Here is a 16,375-nt window from a genome sequence, read left to right on the forward strand (position 1 = left end):
AGGACACGTAGCTGAGCTCTCAAGTCCCCGCATTGGCTGTTGGACGGGAACAGTCATGTCGGTACAGCTCAAGGCTGACGGAGAGAAAGAGATATGATCGTAGGGTAGGGACTCGGGAGTTCAATGACAACAGCCCGACAGCTTTATGAGAGTTGCCTACAGTACCCGATTGGATCAGTATGGACTTCTAGTTCCCATGGGGCAGGTCGAAAGCAGGAGCCATGCGGAGAAGATCAAGTTCTACTTTGGTGAAATGTTCTCGTCACACCTCTGGAGATCCTCCCACCGTCGCACCAATCGATCCACTCACTAATCATTAACACTAACACTATCTACCGCATTTCCCCTCACTCGTCTGGCTATCTTTTTCTTCCTTCTTATCTTCAGTGGCGTGCTGTCAGCACGGCCAGTGTCGAAGTCAGACTGCCGCGACATGCCACCCGTCCGCTCGCTCCCGCAAAACAACACCAATTACAGCGCCTTGCGCTCAACATACAATCACTTATCCGAGACCCGTAAGCTACCCCAGGGCCTTGACTTTCTTGAAGGGTACAAACCAATATCTAAATATACGACGTGGTACGAGTATCTCATTGCACTGCCTTGGCATGATCAGCAATTACTCATGCGCTGCTCCCGACGATAATATTGCAATTACTATAGAGCAAATGGGCATCCCGCGACACCGGTGGATATAATTAGTCCCGACGCACCGCTGCGCCGCAAGCCAGAATTAAGGCCCGCCGCCTGCGCTGCGCGTCGGATTAACCATCATTTATGTAAGTTCTCTAATTCCGATGCACGCATGACAAAGCCTCCCAGTCAAGCCAATTTCCCTCCCTAACCTGCTCTGCTCGTATTGTAAGTAAAACTGCCAAGAAGACCTAGACTGCTTGTCGTTAACCCCGCTCGAATCAAGCCCTGCGGCGTAGCATTGTAGCTTGGAAATGCCCTTGACCCATCGGCGAACATCGGGAGGGAAGCGGCCCCGGCTCTTCCGCTCGGCGATCACGACGTGGATGTTTTTCTCGTTCCGAAACTCACATAGAGTTCAAGGCTTGGTCCTTGCTTTTTCCAGGCATACGCTTTCCAGACAGAACGGCCCATCTTTTACTCTATCTTGCCTGAGAAGATGAAACTGAAGAAAGAAAAAGAGTGCTCGTATATATGCTGTAGCCGTTGACGTTGCATCCCGATGATTTGGTTCCCAATATTATTTCCTCTGCCAAGGAAAGACAGCCATGCCAAATCTCTACGAGTCCGCGCTGGTAGGATAAGAACGAATAAAATAGCATGAGCTTTTCCCAAATGCGAATATGGAAAATAGAGCATGCTGCAAGTTGAAGGAGAAAAAATATTTAAAAAATGAAAAACTCAGCCCATGGGTATCACAGGGAGACATAAGCCCAACTTTTTATGTCTAGGGCAGTCTTCTGCCCCAAACATGCCTTGAAGTGTCATCTACCACCGATTGCTTCCCTTGCCGCCTCTTTCATCCTTCTTCCAGCTTCGACGATGGCCTGAGAGGCTTCCTCCATCCCGGTACCCTGGTCGCAAATGGATCTGATGGCGGCTTCGAGAGTCTGCGTCCGAGAGCGTAGCTGAGCCACCTCGACTCGTAGTGCGGCGATGACTTGAGACGTAGCAGCAGAAGCCGGGATCGGTGGGGCGTGCTGGTCGGCATCTCGAATGGGAGGCGGAAGATTTGCCGTGTCGAGTAAGGTCGCTCCTCTTGTTGGATCGTCCATGCCGGTCGAAGACATTGCATGTCTGAAGGTGCCTCGCATGTCTACTTTCTCGGGCCCTCGTCCACCTCCACCATCACCGTTCCATCCCAAAGCACCGAGAAGCCCCTCCCTCTCCTGCACCCATGTCCTCCTCTCCTCGGCTGCCATTCCCTGCAGCCTGCCCGCCATCTCCACGATGCTCCTGTACTGCTCGCCCGTACGCACTTCCCGCCGCCGCGCGTCGTCGCGCTGCTCCCTTAGCTCATCAACCTGCTGCTCGAGAGCGGCGACCCGCAACTCCAGCTCCTCCTTCTCCGTCGTCAGCCCGTTGATCTCGACGTCGGTGACCTCGAACTTTCTTTCGAGCGTGGCGCACTTGGTGCGCTGGCGGTCGAGCTTCGCTAGCAGGGCGTCGTACTCCTGCCGGAGCGTCTGGAGCGCTAGCGTCTTGAGTGAGATTTGATGCTGAAGGTCTTGTAGGTGGGCGGTGTGCGCGGCGTTGGACGAGGACGACAAGGAAGGCTGGGGGAGGAGGGAAGGTGAAGATGAGGCGAGAGACAGGATGGATGATGGTGCTGGGATGTTCAGAGAGGATGGGGAGGGGAGCATTCGATGTGGCGGAGGGTGGTGGTAGTTGTGAAGAGCAACAGGTGACGAAGGTCGTGTGTGGTAGGCGTTTCCGCTAGTGGGGATGGGGTATGCTCCTGGAGGAGAGTGGTGCGGCGATAAAGGATCCCTACTTCCTTGGAAGCTTCTCCGGACATCATCGTAAGGGCCGGGTGGAGGGATTGTGCGAGACGGGTCCCTGTCTCCACCGCTCGTCGGCCGGGACAGGAAGGGAGGGGCTTCTTGATTCGTGATGGGGTCAAATCTGCGCTTCATGACATCGCGGATTTCGGCGGTAGCGGCGGCAGTGGAAGCGGAGTGATGGTCTGCCCCGGAGGGAAGCGGAAGGGGGGTCGTCAGATCTCGGAGACTGGCAACGTTCGCTCGTAGGAGGTCGACGGCAAAGGCGAGGGCCTGGTCTGTTCCCAGTCTCGCAAGTGCTAAAGAATGCTTTGGGTGGTCAGTACTGGGCCCGAAGGCGCGGGTGACACCGAACGAGGAGGGCACGGCAAACTCCTCACCGATCGTGGCTGACTGTTGGTCTGCAGGACGAAGCGCTGGAAGCCGGAATTGAGCGTGTCGACTTCGGCGACAAGATCGCTGATCAGGGCTCGCCGCCTCGTACAGGCCAGGCCGTTGCAGGAGGTCTCGCAGCAAGCACTGTCGTCCTGGGGCAAGACGGGAGGCGGGAAGCCACGCGGGTCAAGATGGGCAGACGACATGGTGGGCGATGCAGGCGGCTGCTGACAGCCAGGCTCGTCTGGCAGAAGGCGTGTCAGCAGATGCAGCGGTCAATTACACAGTCGGGCTTACGTCGATGACAAAGAAGGGCAAGGACTGGACTGGGAAAGAGGAATGCATGTACCATCGTGGTCTTCCCCGCTTCCACGGAAGCCGGCTGAGTCAGCGGGAGGGCGTGGTAGATGGGGGGAGAAGAGGCGGCGTCTCTTGTTGTTCTGCGCGGCATCGGCCTGACTCTGCAGGTCCTGGGGCGAGGGAGAGTCGGCAAAATACAGCTGGCGCACGGCGGACTCGCGGCGCGCGTCGGGGCGGAAGGGCCATGGCTGGGCGGATCCGGGGTCTTGGTGGAGGGCGTGTGGCGGCCTATGGTCGAGCGGCGTGGAGCACTCGCAGCGGGCGTGGGAGTGGGGTGGGTGATGGTTGGGGAGAGCATGGGATTCTTCTTCCCACGGCCTCTTGGAGCGGGCAGCAGCAGCAGCAGCAGCAGCAGAATCCATAGGTGCCGCCAGGCGACGAGTGCAACGGCAGGCCTGTGCAGGCCGCCATTCGGTGGTCAGAGGAAGGGCGTGGGCTCGTGGGCGCAGGGTATGGCCGGGCGGCAGCTATAAGGCGGTCGGAGTGGGTTCCGGCACAGATTCGTGGAGCAGCGCGGACACGGGGAAAACTGGAGAGCTCTGGCGTCCGGGCGGGAGCCGGGCGGGCGGTGGGCCTGGCTGGCTGACTCTTCGGGGCTAACGTAACAGAATGAAGCAGGCAAGAGGGCGTGCGTGGTGGGCGAGAAACGGGACGGCGCTACTGCGTATATGCTCACGGACGGTTATTTCCGCCGTCTGACGGCTGGTGCTTGCTGCTCGCTGCTTGCCGCTTGGCGGGGACCATGTTGCTGGGAGCAGGAACGCGACCCTGGCTCGCTGAGGGCGGTAGGGGCGCGGGAGCGGCCGGAAGAGACGGCGTGGCCGCTGCGTCGAGGGCGAGGCAGGGCGAGGGCCCGCCGACGCCCGCCGACGCCCGCTGAGGCCCGCTGAGGTCAGCCGCACGCGATGCTCGCCTTGCTTGGTAAGATTGCTCCATGGCGACTTCGCGTCTTCCATCAGTCATGACGGCGACGTGGCCCGCAGTGCCCGCAGTGCTCTCACCTGCCTCGCCTGCCTCACCTGCCCTGGCAGCCCGCATGCACACCACGCAGATGCTTGGTGACGCCACGCAGATTCGCTTGCATTGCTTACACACTCTACACCTGCTGCCACACCATGCCGCCCGCTCCCGTTCCCTGCGCCAGCTCCGTTTCTGCGTCCATTCCCTGCAGCGACTGCTCGACAAACCACGCCTCGCTCTGCCCCACCTCGGCCTCGATGCGCCTCATGAGCTGCAGTTCGTGCATGATGCCCGTCACCAGCGCCCGGCACCCTCCTACCACCGTGCTGATGCTGGATCCCGCCGCCGGCTCTACCAGCCGGTCCGCGTCGCGTGCCAGTGCCGTCACCTTGCGGATGAGCGCCGCCACTTCCACCTTCCATCCGTCCCCGAGCCCCTCCACCACCCTCACCCTCCGCCCCTGCTCCTGCTCCCGCTCCCGCTGCATCCACACCTCCTCCGCCCGGCTGCTCCACCCCTCGAACTCTTGCACCGCGCTCGTGTGTCGTCCGCCCGCGTCCGTGAGCGCCCGCAGCTCGTTCAGGAGCGGCCCAAGGAGCTGGATATTCTCCGCGAGCCCCAACGTGGCGTTCCCACTGCTCCACTCCTGCAGCGCATGCAGGTTCACCAGCTCCTGCACCTCGCTCTCGTTCTTGCGCATGTTGTGGTGCGCCGTCGCCACCTCGTAGAATTGGAGCCGGAGTGCGTGCTCTGCGCTGCGCTCCCACTGCGTCCGGACGTCCGCTGCCGACTCGTGCAGCATGTGTAGCTGGAGGAGTTCTGTTTGGAGCGCCAGCACTTCGGCTGAAAGCGCGTCCGTACCCCCGGTGCTGACTGATGATGCATGGAAAAAGGCCGACGTAGCCTTCTTCGGCTCCGACGTCTTCTTTGGAGAATAGTGCTGCTGCAACGTGGAAAAAGCCGGCTTGGCCGCCGGTTTGGGCTCTTTTTCTGAGCCCATTGCGCTCCGGGAGGATGCAATGCCTGTCTGCGTCCGCCCTGCCCCACCCGGGAGGTCTGACCTTGATCTCGTATGCTTCAGGGCCGTGCCGCCGATCTTCGAGCCGCTGCTGGACGCATGTTGAATCTTTTGGGACGCCGCCGCCGGACGTGTCCGCTCAGGCTGGGGCGAAGACACTGTGGCAGCTCTCGTTCGTTCCCTCAGACCCGGTTTCTGCAATGCGGCGTTTTTGGACGACGTCCCTGACGATGAACCTGGTCTGCTGGTGCTTCCGGAACCAGCATTCTTTGGAGCGCCTGAGGAAGCGCCGGTCAAGGCCGGCGCGCGCAGTCCTGACGCGGCATTCTGACCACCTGTAGGTCTCCGCAGTGACCGCGTCCGAGTCACGCCTGAAGGTACCGGAGGGGGAGGCATCTCCTTTCTTGCAGCATCCCCCGTCTTTCTCGTGGCGGCCAGCTTTGCGCCGACGCTTTGCGTCCGGTTCAGCGGTCTGCTCTGGGGCGCCGCGGGCTGGCTGGACTGGCCGGCGCCGCGGTCTTCCTGCGTCGCGGTAGCGGCTGTCTTCGAGGCCGAGGGCTGCGGTAGTTGATTCCGTCGTTTGGCTCCATGCTCTTTGTCTGCGGCGCCAACGGTGGGGCGTCTTGACAAGGTAGGTAATCGCGACGGGGATGATTGCGCGGGGCTGCGGGTGGGTTCAGGGAGCTGTGGGTGTGAGTGAGCGGAAGACGAGGGGCATGCGACGCGCGTTGGAAGCACATACGAAGGACATGGTGAAGTAGGAGTTGTTGAGCTCCGTTTCCCATTGCGATCGCGTTTTGCGACTGCGCGGAGCGGAAGGCAGGTGCGCGGCAGGTGCGCAGCAGGGGTGCGTGTGAACCTGCAGGCGGTGGTGTTGATCTTAGCGGCCCGGCCTATTTGTTTGGCGGCTCTTGCTGCCCGCTCGTCCACAGGGAAACGGGCCGCGCGCTGCACGTGAGCGCCCGAATCACCCTTTTGGGCCACGCCGTCAGCATTCCCTAAGCTCTACACTCACAAAGGACGATTCAAACTGCCGGTCCCGGTCCATAGAGGCATGTGATGTGCTCGCTTGTGGCACGCAGGCAAGTATTGTGAGAGACCATGACATTGCAGTAGTGAACGGCCCGGTAGCATCCAAATCTATAGCCATGCGAGCACGTTTGGTATAGGGGGGACTATGTCAGGCCAACATCGACCGAGCCAACCGTCGCAAAAACAAGCTTGGATATCTCCATCGGTAAGGAAAACGAGAGAACAACCCGCCAGAAGACGCCCAGACATCACAACGTAGCTCGTGGAGCTTTCGGATCCGTCCCCATTTCACCACCACCAACCCGGCCTTGCACGCTTTACAAACTGCTTCTTCTGACCGGGAACTGCACGCCTTCCACCGCCGGATAGTCCGTGAACCACGTAACCCTTTCTTGGGCCATGGTGTTGACGAGGCCGCAGGGCAGGGCGTGGCCCTCCTCCGTGTCGAAAATCTTCCGCATAATCTCGCTCTTGCCGGCGCCGGTGCCGACGAAGCCAATCTTGATGCCGTGCGCGGCAACGGGGAGGGACAGGGTGATGCGCTTGGCCGGAGGCTTCGGCGAGTCTTCGATGGGCGCGACCCACGCATCCGTCTCGCGGAGCAGAGGGTGGCCGGGGAAGAGGCTGCAGGTGTGGCCGTCGGGGCCGCAGCCAAGCAGGATGAGGTCGAACATGGGGATCTTGACGCTGTCGCGCGCGGCAAAGGCCTTGACGAGCGTCTGCTCGTACTGATCCGCCAGCTCCTGGACGTCGTTGAGGTACTTTGTGTCGATGGGGAAGACGGTGGGCTTGCCCACTTCCGCGGGGATCTTGTCCAGCAGCTCAGCCTTCAGCAGGCAGTAGTTGCTGTCGGCGTGGTCGAGGGGAACGGCGCGCTCGTCGGCGAAGAAGATCTCCCATTTCGAGAAGTCGAAGGCGCCCTCGCCCTGGGACAGCAGCGCCTTCGCCAGGACCTTGGGCAGCGAGCCGCCCGACACGGCAAGGCGAAAGATGCCGTGGCGCTCCAATGCGCTGCGCTGCGCGTCAAAGACATAGACGCGCAAGCTCCTGGCGAGCTCGTTGTCGTCGGGGAAGGAGTAGAGATTCGGAGGCTTGCCCATTGTGAGGTGTGCGCGGCGTGGAGGTGGTAAGACGCAGGGAAAGAAGAGGCGCGGGGCAGCGGCGGGCAGCAGGGCGGCGGCGGCGAGAAGTAGGGCTGGCTAGGCTGCGGGCTCGGGGCGTGCGAGTCGGCCAAGGGAATAATGTGGGTACACGATGTGTTTGGCAGATGGGCCAGCGGTGGGTGTGGCAGATAGAGCGTTCTGGAAAGGTGCGCTTGCTGTCGATTTTGTACCGGACGAGCACCCCATCAATGACGACGGTCCCGCACTGCGCAAACGCGCCGTACGGATACTGTACTATGGCGATAACGGGGCCCCCTCGCTAGGTTCACCCGCGCGGCATCTGGCACAATCAGCAACGCCTTGCTGGGCTGGCGCGCCGCGCCCGGCTCCACCGCCGCTGCGGCGGTGCGGCGCCGGACACCGCGTGGTGGTGAGGCGCCCAGCTCTCCCTTCGCGCCCCAGCTCCAGCTCAATGCCAATGCCCCGCGCTGAGGGCCTTCACGTCGCACACGCGATGGCGGCCACGCCGCGCGCGCGCGCCATGGATGAGGGGCCGCGGGCAGTGTCACAATGGCGGCCTTACTTGCGGTATCTCGCGGCGCCTGCGTCGGGAGGGCCACCTTCTTGGCCGTGTCGGTCCATTTCCAGACTGGAGCCAGCAGGCGTTGGCGCGCGGCGATCCGCCGCAGAACGGTATGACGTCGGCCGGCCCTGCTCCGCCAACATGTGCGCCCCAGTGAGCGCTAGTGGCCCTGGCTGCCCCGCGGCAGAAAAAACAAAAGGGAAAGGGCAACGGGCCAGTCTCTACATCAGACCGCATGTGTTGCGAACCCGCTTCTCCACGCAGCAGACGGCCGCATGCTGCTTCGGCACACCTTTGTCTTGGCCGTCTCAACTGTGCTGTTACCAGGACCGCCCGGCCGGAAGCCCTATCGGAGCCATCCCCGTTCGGGCACTGCCGTGTTTCCTGGAAGACTAACGCCCGCAGCTACCGCACCGTGAAATTCGTCCAGCGATGCATCGCCCTGGGCGGTGAGACGTCATCCTATCAGTGACTGGTTCCGAAAACTGCTGGCCGCCGGTTCACAAGCTGCCCGCACGCTTTCATACCACTCCATGCCACTCCTCATCATCTGCTCGTCATCTGGTCTGCCCACCCAGGGATCCCTTCAAGTCCACGCTGGCGTCATCAGAGGCGAGTTGCGCCTCAAGTGGCAAAGCTCGTGTCACTGGCTGTAACGAGTCGTATTCATCCTGTGCGAAGTCTATTCAGCCGATTCTCTTGCTCTACACGTGTAATGGGTGACATTAATGTGATGGGTCACTTTGCGACGTCGATAATCGTCGTGTTATGGTGGTCAGCGTGGAGACACCAAGCCTCGACGGGCAGCCCCGGTTGCTCTGCTGCGGAGCATGCGCTCGAACAATAAATGCCGTCTCTGTGCCATCTCGGACAGCGCTCGGGATCGTGGTTGTTTCGAAACGCTCATCCGAAGAACATCTGACTGGAAATGCTGAAAAACGGCAACGTCTTTCGACGTTCCCTGTTCCTGGCGTGAACATGCAGTCAGGGCTGTCGAGATCTACGATCCAGCTTACCAAGTTACAAGATTGTCGGGTATGCGCCCTGCGTCAGCCGAAGTGCCCGGGCAGAAAAGACATCACCAAAAAGCCGACGATGGTCGTATTTTCCGACCCCACTCATCCACCATCTTAATTCCGATGCGCCGGCGATAAGTCACTTCCGATGGAGCAGCATCACGTGCGGTACCCTCTCCCTCGGCCCGTCTTCGGCGCCGCACCACCGCAGCTCAACGGCAATCTTCCCCGGCCATCAACTTTCCCTGCACAGCAAAACCACCACTTCGGACGAACCCAATGGCACCCATCAACGCGTTCCTTTCCCGCGCGACACGAGCGCTCGGTCGCGCGCCGCCCGCCCGTTCCGTACAGCCTTCCGCGCCCACACCGCCCGCACCAGCGCGCCCGCGATGCCTCGTCTGCGCCACGGCAACGACAACCACCACCACGACCCGGCGCGCCTACGCCGCCGTGCCCTACGTGCCCTACAAACGCCGCGAAGTCCCGCGCCCGCGCATCGCGCAGCCCAGCCTCTGGCAGAACCTGGTCCCCAAGCACTTCCGCTCCAAGCACAAGCGTCCGTTCACGTGGGCCGAGTGGAAGGCGAAGCCGTGGAACCCGGCGTCGGTGTGGATCGCGCTCGGCCTGCTCGTCGGCTCCAACGCCATCAACACGCTGGTGCTGCGGCGCGACACGGCCGACTTCAGCCGCAAGGCCGACGCCAAGATCGCCCTGCTGCGCGAGGTGCTGGAGAAGGTGCAGAGGGGGGAGGACGTCGACGTCGAACGCATCCTCGGCACGGGACAGGCGGAGAGTGAGAGGGAGTGGGAGGAAGGTAGGCGCACCCCGATTTTTCATTTGCTGCTGCTTTCCTGGCAATCTGCTGTGGATCTTTTCCGCTCGTTTGGCGGCTCAATTCCCTCTTCGTAGTTGATTGGGTCTGGCCACACACGTGGTTGGAGGGAGCGAGGCTGACAGTCCGAACAGCGGTAAAAGAGATCGAGGACGAGGAGCGTACAGTGCAATCTCGAAAGCGGAGAAAAGCTTCTGCTGCCGAAACCGCGCCACCTGCCATATCCGCAGGAGATTCGACGCCCGCAAACGATTCCAAAGATGCATCAACGAAGCTGGACTACGTAGTACCTCAGGATCGCAGAGGGCCTGTTGGGTTTTACTGAGTTGATCAACGCTTTATTTGCATGATATTATCTGCATGGGACTGGAGTACTGGAGCACGTGGGAAGACCAACGTCAATGAACGAATGATGCATTACTTGGCTGTATCTCTATGGCCACCCTGGCTAGGGTGGCTTCTTTTATTTCGTTTTAATCACTACTTCAGGAGGTAAATTTGAGCGCGGGTTGAGTATGGGTGTCGTTGGGAAAATATTCTTGACTTCGTCGTGGAAGTCAAATCAGAGAAAATGATTTGTTGACCATTTGTGATATCGTTTGCCCTGCCCTAGTATCCCTGCCACATATTTTTTCGTCAAATAGTCAAAGACGAAAGTAGCCCGCCATGCGAAGAACATGGCAACTGAACTTATTAGGACAGGATCACGAAGTCATTAGGTGGCGGAGGAACGACACAAGGACGATAATGTGCTATACATCTTCAATTCTAGTGCTGGGTTACGACTCGCTCTGTTTCGAGTTCGAAACAAATACCGTTGGATCTAAAAGGCCGGTACATAGATACGCTCTGGTTTCAGTTTCAGAAGTCGAAACCCATGGACTTTTGCCGACCGCATACCCAACACACGGACATCAATTGTTCCAGCAGCCAACGTCGGCATCAGATCTACACCCCGCGTACGCATTTCCCTCCCGCTGATCTGTCCCCATATCGCCAGCCGGGGACTGCAGATCAACATGGATTCCCGTTTTTACGAGTTATCCGCGCGAGCCGCCTCCCAAACGCACCGCTCGCACATGCACATGCCGCCGAGCGCGCCGGCAGCCCACTCGCGTCTATCCGTGACAGAAAGATCGACGTCGCAGTAGTGGCTCAAGATCTCATCTCCCTTCCGCAGGCCCGGTTGGCTCCTCCTCTCGGAGCTGTCGTCGTCTTGGGCTTTCCGGCCCTTCCAGGCCACTCGTTCGCTGCGAACCCAGAAGCGCATGTTCCCCTGCCACTCCCACGACACGTTGGGGTCGCAGCTGTGATTGGCGAGGCACCAGAGCGGATGCACCGCGCCCACGTCGGGCTTGCCGTCGCGGCCTTGGCGCGCCGACGCCGTGCCGCGGAACTTGGCGTACAGCGTGTTGAACACCCAAAAGTCATATTTGGCCGACGTGGTGAAAATGTTGACGTCCATCTTCTCGAGCATGTGCAGCGGCGTCAGGACGTTAGCGCTGAACGAAAACGGCAACGTCCGTGGGGCGCCGCCGAAGGCGTCCTTGGCCGGCCCTAGTGGCGACGGCGTAAGGGGTATGCTAGTGCCGGGAGGCGGGATGTGATAGTCGCCCCATATGTATTTTAACTCTTTGAGCTCGAGCGGGTGGACTTCTTGGGTCTCGGCCATTGCCAAGGCACGGAGCAGCAGGAGTGAGTAGAGGGCATCAGCCGCCTCGGCCGCGGGGGCATCTTTGGCAATGGCCTCGACATCATTGCCGCACAGGGCAGGATGATATGCTTCCTGGGCCAGATCATGGCAATCCTGGCTGCAGAATACAATATCATCGCAATCTTCGCAGAAGGCGCACTGGCTTGCCTCGGAGCCATTGCGCAGATCTGGCAGCGGAGCGCTGCAGGCATCGCAGTACGAGTCGTGGAGTCGGGCGTTTGCGGTGAGCAGGGACTTTTCGTCGAGAATCCTCTCTCCCGGAGCCACGTCCTCTCGTGCGAACACGCCGAGCTGCTTGATCGTCGCCGGCTCTGACTCGCTGGAAGGATCGCGCCTTGTTTCCATCATCAGTCTCCTGAGTCGTGGTTGTGATAGCAGACTCGAATATTGGTGGACAATGCAGATATGCTTTATTGAACATGCCGGCAGGAACGAAGGATGCGAACTTACCCGGTGGCTGAATCCACGTCAGGCGTCAGGAGCGGGAGTTCGGTAACCCGGGCTTCGAGCTTCGGTGCAATAGAACCGATCTGCTCGTTGAGCAGAGAGAGGGAGCCGGGAGAGTATCTATCCGGTTCCGAGGTATTCCAGGGGTACAGCTCACGCCTCACAGAGGTGCGGTCGGGATAGTCGTCAGGAGTTATATCTTCGTCGTCAAGGCCGAAGCCACGGGAGGCGAAGTGATGGGTCAAGCGCTGGGTAAGAAGGTCGCGGAACTTGAGCAGATGGTTGTTTCCCGGATTGGCCTTCAAGCCCCGTGAGCAAAAGTCGTGGGCGCTTTTGAGACATGCACATGCTAACAGGTTCCCTGTGACGAATGCATACCTGAATATTCTCAGCAAATGGTACCGTCGAAGATTAGGACACAGACATACGCTGCGTCAGTCCAGATGGTCTGAGCCCACAGGCAGGCTTCCTCCTCGTCCGCTTCGACGTCGCATCTTTCCTCGGAGCCATTGAAACTGCTGAGACGCTGCGATACGCCGGGAAACCTGTCGGCATGCTTTTGGGCCAAGTCAATCCGACACGAGGCAGGCTTCGAAGCAATTTCGTCTTGGATTTCCTCCAAAGCGTCGTCGTGATATTCCCCAGACTCGTCTAGCACTTCGTCGACGAGCAACAGTGCTCTGTAGGCTTCAGCAGCGGCAAGATCTGGGAAGCCAAGGGCGCGGTATAGCTCGGCGACCTGGAGGCGGAGCAAGATGCTGTAAGGTTGTTCGGCGATGCGGGCCCGAAGGTGCTCAAGACGCTGCAGCAAGGTTGGGATAGAAGGTGTATCCTACACGGCGACCTAGAAATTAATTTATTACAGTGGCCTAAAGGCGGCGAGTTGGAGGGTTGCAGCCGTACCTTGACGCTCAAGGAGGACAATGCCGCAGCCACAGAGCCGGCTTCGGCCGTCGCAGAAGGCTCGTGGCTCGAAACATATGAGACGACAGTGAGGGTGAGATTCTGCAGGCAAAGGTCGACTTCAGAGGGAGAGGCGCTCAATGCAGCGTCCATGACGGCGGGGTAAGCTGTGTTTGCCGGAGACGAGTGACGCGGGGAACTTTTTTTCTGGCGCGCCGGAATCGAGGCCGTAGCCTGCCGTCAACGTCATCGCTCCGACGAGCCTCGGTCCAATGCTCGTCGCGCTTTCCTCCCCTTCGCTCTCTCTTTCTTCTCCATCTCTGTCGCCATCAGCCCCAACCTTGATCAATCACTTCATCTGCACCACGGATTATCGAGAAGCGTTCCAGTGAAGTCCCAAGCCTGGCTTGTTGGCAGCCTGCTCTCAAAACTTTGGCCTCCAGGTCACTTTTAAGAGGCATGCTTCACGCAGTGTGCACCACGTCAGGACATCCCGTCTCTTTCTAGCCCGGTGAGAGCGCTTGCAGTGGGGCTTGCACGGAAACACATGAGCCATGAACAAGAGCTGCCCTGACACAGGCTGTCAGCCGGCAGGGAATACTCAAAAGCTCAGGGAAAGGGATACTCTATCCGACGGCTTTCTTCCGCCGAAACGTTGCCGCACCGTGGCACGCAGCGCCGAAGCTCTTGACGGGCCACTCCAGTTTAAAATTCCGATCGGCCGTGGAGGTGGCCTGTTGTTCCATGCCAACCGTTTTCTGTCAAGCTTTGATCAGGCAGAATGGCGTGCGGCGGCAGCCACATTGACCCCTGCCACTTGTACGATACGTCTTTCCAGCTCGCATGAAAGATCCACAGCTACACCCACCACCGGTCTGCAAAAATCTCGGATGCTCTGCAGGATTGCAGAACACCTGACCAATGGGCTTCCGACTTTTGAGACAAGGTCGAGCATGCATACGCCCAAAGCTTGGCTTGGCGGCGACCAACTTCCATGGTTCCTTCCCTATGTCTTGGAGATCAAGATCCGTCAACCTAGGAGCCGGTAGGAGACCCACCGTCCGAAGAGATCTAGAATGAGTTGGTGCAGATTCCAGTGTGCCTGGACGACATTCTGGACTACCTAGCGAACGGGCGCATGCCAAGCTGCCACGGGGGATGTCTTTCTCAATGGGACCATCCCGATAGCCAATCATCGTGCTCCTTAGGATCGAGCAAATCATGTCCATATGCTACACCAGGTGTTGAAAGACTGCAGGCACCTTGTCCGATTAAACCAAATACCGCCACACTCAGAATCGTTACCTCGTCCAAATCACCTGGATATCAAGAAAGAGATATGGAAACGAACGAACACTCAATGATGCGTCTCGTAATTGACACTGCCGCCCTTCCCGCTTAGCATGTTTGCCCCACTGCCATCATTCAAGACGGAAAAGTTCATGGGTGAAAAACTCGGCAGATCTAGCTTTTCCTCATAAGGGTTATGCTGGTCTGCTGCGAGACTATTCCTGTTGTCTGCACTACAAACGAGTCCCTCGCGAGTTAGAAAAAGAAAGAGAAGAAGGGTATCGAAAACCAGCACTTGGGTCCGTCCTACGTTGCATGGTACCCGGCTCTGGTGGGCGGCAGACTTTGTCCGCCGTGGACGGATGTGCCCGCCTGACTCTCGACGTCGACTAGCGGAATGAAGTCGCCATCATCTTCGCCTTTTGGTCGACTTGAGAGCTGACTGCCTTTCGCTATGGCATTGCTGCCACCGAACTTGTTACTGATGGCTGATGATGTTGCACCGTAGGACTTGTCTTTGGTTGTTTGACCCATGATCTTGGGCATCCATTGCATGAGGAGCGCGCGTATGGCCGGCATCTGGTGTCTGCCGTCAACTTCGCCTGCTCTACGGAAGATGATTCGGAGAAACTTACGCATGCACATATCATTCCCACGTGGATCTCAATGGTTGACCAATAGCCAACGGCAGTGTAGTCCCCTTGGCTGGTAAGTATGCAACGGAAAACGGAATGGCATGGCACAGCTTACACGTCAAATTCTGCGTGCTGCCGAACTGAATGAGAACCTGGAGGCGGAGGACACTGACGATGGTAACGCTAGACTGTTGTCAGCCGTTTCATCTTTGTCACAACACAAGACATTTACAACTCACAAGAAGCCGACAGAGAACATAAGAAGCAGCAGGAACTTTTTACGCTTGTTCAGCTGCAACTTCCATAGCTGGGGCAATGGAAGAAAGATGACAATAATGTCCAGAACAACATTGATCGCTGCGCTGGACCATCCCTGAGCGTTGATGTTGTTGCACGATCCTTTATGTTCGTCATCCCACTGGAGCCAGGCATACCGTATCGGGCGGCATTGAAAGACGGAGACCAGTACGAAGGCGATACAATATCCAGCGCAGAGCCCAATGGTCACGAATACCATTTTGCGAAAGCCTTTTTCTGGGAAGATTCGCAGATAGAAGAGCAGGATGGAAATCTTCAGCAACGGAAGTGCAGAGAGATACAGATCCTCGTCAAAGTAGTAGATCTGAAGATTTGTTGAGCAGGCTGTGCAGGTAATGTCGGGGCCGGAATACTGACGTAGAGGATGTGGGTAATGTTTTCGAATGGTAATGTCCAAATATCTTTACCCAGTCCCAGGTTTGCCACTGACAGAGCTGTTAGCGGCGAATTTGGACATCGTTTCGGCCACGGTCATACTTACAGACGACCGAAAGGCAAGTGAGTGGCGCGACCAAAAGGACGACCACAGTCATCATGGCGTCATCCCAGCCCATGACGCCGCCAAATTGAGGGAGTCGAGAGATCATGCGAAGGATATAGGCGAGCAACGCACAAATACCCCCAACAATGCCAGAAACAGACACGGAGCTTGTTCTGTCCCGAATTGGCGCGCCACACAAAGTCTGGGTGGCATTCTTTGTTGCTGGACAGGTCAGCGGAGAACAAGGATTCCAGAGGATTCGACGTACCCAATTGCTGCTTGACTTTGCAGGACGATACGACGCAAAGCTCTATTTGAGCGTTCAGGGTCGAGTTGGAGCAGCTGCATTCGGTATCTGTCAGTCCGCAAGGCGATGCGGCGATGTTCTTCTCGAGACAGAGCAACTACGATTGTCAGTCTGAGGTACGGACGTAGCGTATCGAGGAGCTCTACGCACTCCGCATGCCGGCATAACCGAGACAATCTGTTGCAGTTCGGCAGCGCTGGCTGCTTGGACCGTGGGGATCACGGCCGCCAGCAAGGCTGATAACCACAGGGCGAACTTCATGCCGGGACCGCTGCAAGCTTTGTTGGTAACCCAAGGTGTTCCGGCATCAAGTCGCAGGCGGGGGCGGGTAGAAAGACCCTCGAGGCCTGTCCAAGTAGGCCGATCGTCGCTGCCCCCCTTGCGCATCCATGGTCGTTCTTGGTGAGGGATTGCGGAGGACTGGAATGACTCGGAAATGGGCTTGTTGAGCTCCGATTTGGCTCAGTCATCGCGTACACGGCCTGTGAGCCGGCTCGGGGCAGTCGGAAACAGGGTCTGATCGC

General features: G+C 58.7%; 6 protein-coding genes across 6 annotated transcripts; 1 reads left to right on the top strand and 5 right to left on the bottom strand.

Annotated features, from left to right (window-relative positions):
- Nucleotides 1-1,457: 1,457 nt before the first annotated feature.
- On the bottom strand, nt 1,458-3,571 carry BKCO1_2300044 (uncharacterized protein; the record flags this gene model as incomplete). Its single annotated transcript, XM_020272993.1, has 3 exons — nt 1,458-2,783; nt 2,855-3,093; nt 3,199-3,571. 3 exons carry the CDS (start codon nt 3,569-3,571, stop codon nt 1,458-1,460), a joined length of 1,938 nt encoding a protein of 645 aa, XP_020130696.1.
- A 734-nt stretch (nt 3,572-4,305) lies between these two features.
- BKCO1_2300045 (uncharacterized protein) lies at nt 4,306-5,938 on the bottom strand (the record flags this gene model as incomplete). Its single annotated transcript, XM_020272994.1, has 2 exons — nt 4,306-5,871; nt 5,930-5,938. 2 exons carry the CDS (start codon nt 5,936-5,938, stop codon nt 4,306-4,308), a joined length of 1,575 nt encoding a protein of 524 aa, XP_020130697.1.
- A 598-nt stretch (nt 5,939-6,536) lies between these two features.
- Nucleotides 6,537-7,319, bottom strand: BKCO1_2300046 (6-phosphogluconolactonase; the record flags this gene model as incomplete). Its single annotated transcript, XM_020272995.1, has 1 exon — nt 6,537-7,319. One exon carries the CDS (start codon nt 7,317-7,319, stop codon nt 6,537-6,539), a length of 783 nt encoding a protein of 260 aa, XP_020130698.1.
- Nucleotides 7,320-9,200: 1,881 nt separating this feature from the next.
- Nucleotides 9,201-10,081, top strand: BKCO1_2300047 (uncharacterized protein; the record flags this gene model as incomplete). Its single annotated transcript, XM_020272996.1, has 2 exons — nt 9,201-9,738; nt 9,891-10,081. The coding sequence occupies 2 exons, from the start codon at nt 9,201-9,203 to the stop codon at nt 10,079-10,081; spliced, it is 729 nt and encodes a 242-aa protein (XP_020130699.1).
- A 708-nt stretch (nt 10,082-10,789) lies between these two features.
- Nucleotides 10,790-12,973, bottom strand: BKCO1_2300048 (mynd domain-containing protein; the record flags this gene model as incomplete). Its single annotated transcript, XM_020272997.1, has 4 exons — nt 10,790-11,804; nt 11,921-12,295; nt 12,346-12,749; nt 12,821-12,973. The coding sequence occupies 4 exons, from the start codon at nt 12,971-12,973 to the stop codon at nt 10,790-10,792; spliced, it is 1,947 nt and encodes a 648-aa protein (XP_020130700.1).
- Nucleotides 12,974-14,416: 1,443 nt separating this feature from the next.
- BKCO1_2300049 (cfem domain-containing protein) lies at nt 14,417-16,238 on the bottom strand (the record flags this gene model as incomplete). The annotated part of the gene is made up of 8 exons (XM_020272998.1): nt 14,417-14,689; nt 14,746-14,810; nt 14,861-14,928; nt 14,985-15,367; nt 15,421-15,488; nt 15,545-15,766; nt 15,813-15,948; nt 16,002-16,238. The coding sequence occupies 8 exons, from the start codon at nt 16,236-16,238 to the stop codon at nt 14,417-14,419; spliced, it is 1,452 nt and encodes a 483-aa protein (XP_020130701.1).
- Nucleotides 16,239-16,375: the final 137 nt, after the last annotated feature.

This window comes from Diplodia corticola (assembly GCF_001883845.1).
Source record: "Diplodia corticola strain CBS 112549 chromosome Unknown scaffold23, whole genome shotgun sequence".
NCBI lineage: Eukaryota > Fungi > Ascomycota > Dothideomycetes > Botryosphaeriales > Botryosphaeriaceae > Diplodia > Diplodia corticola.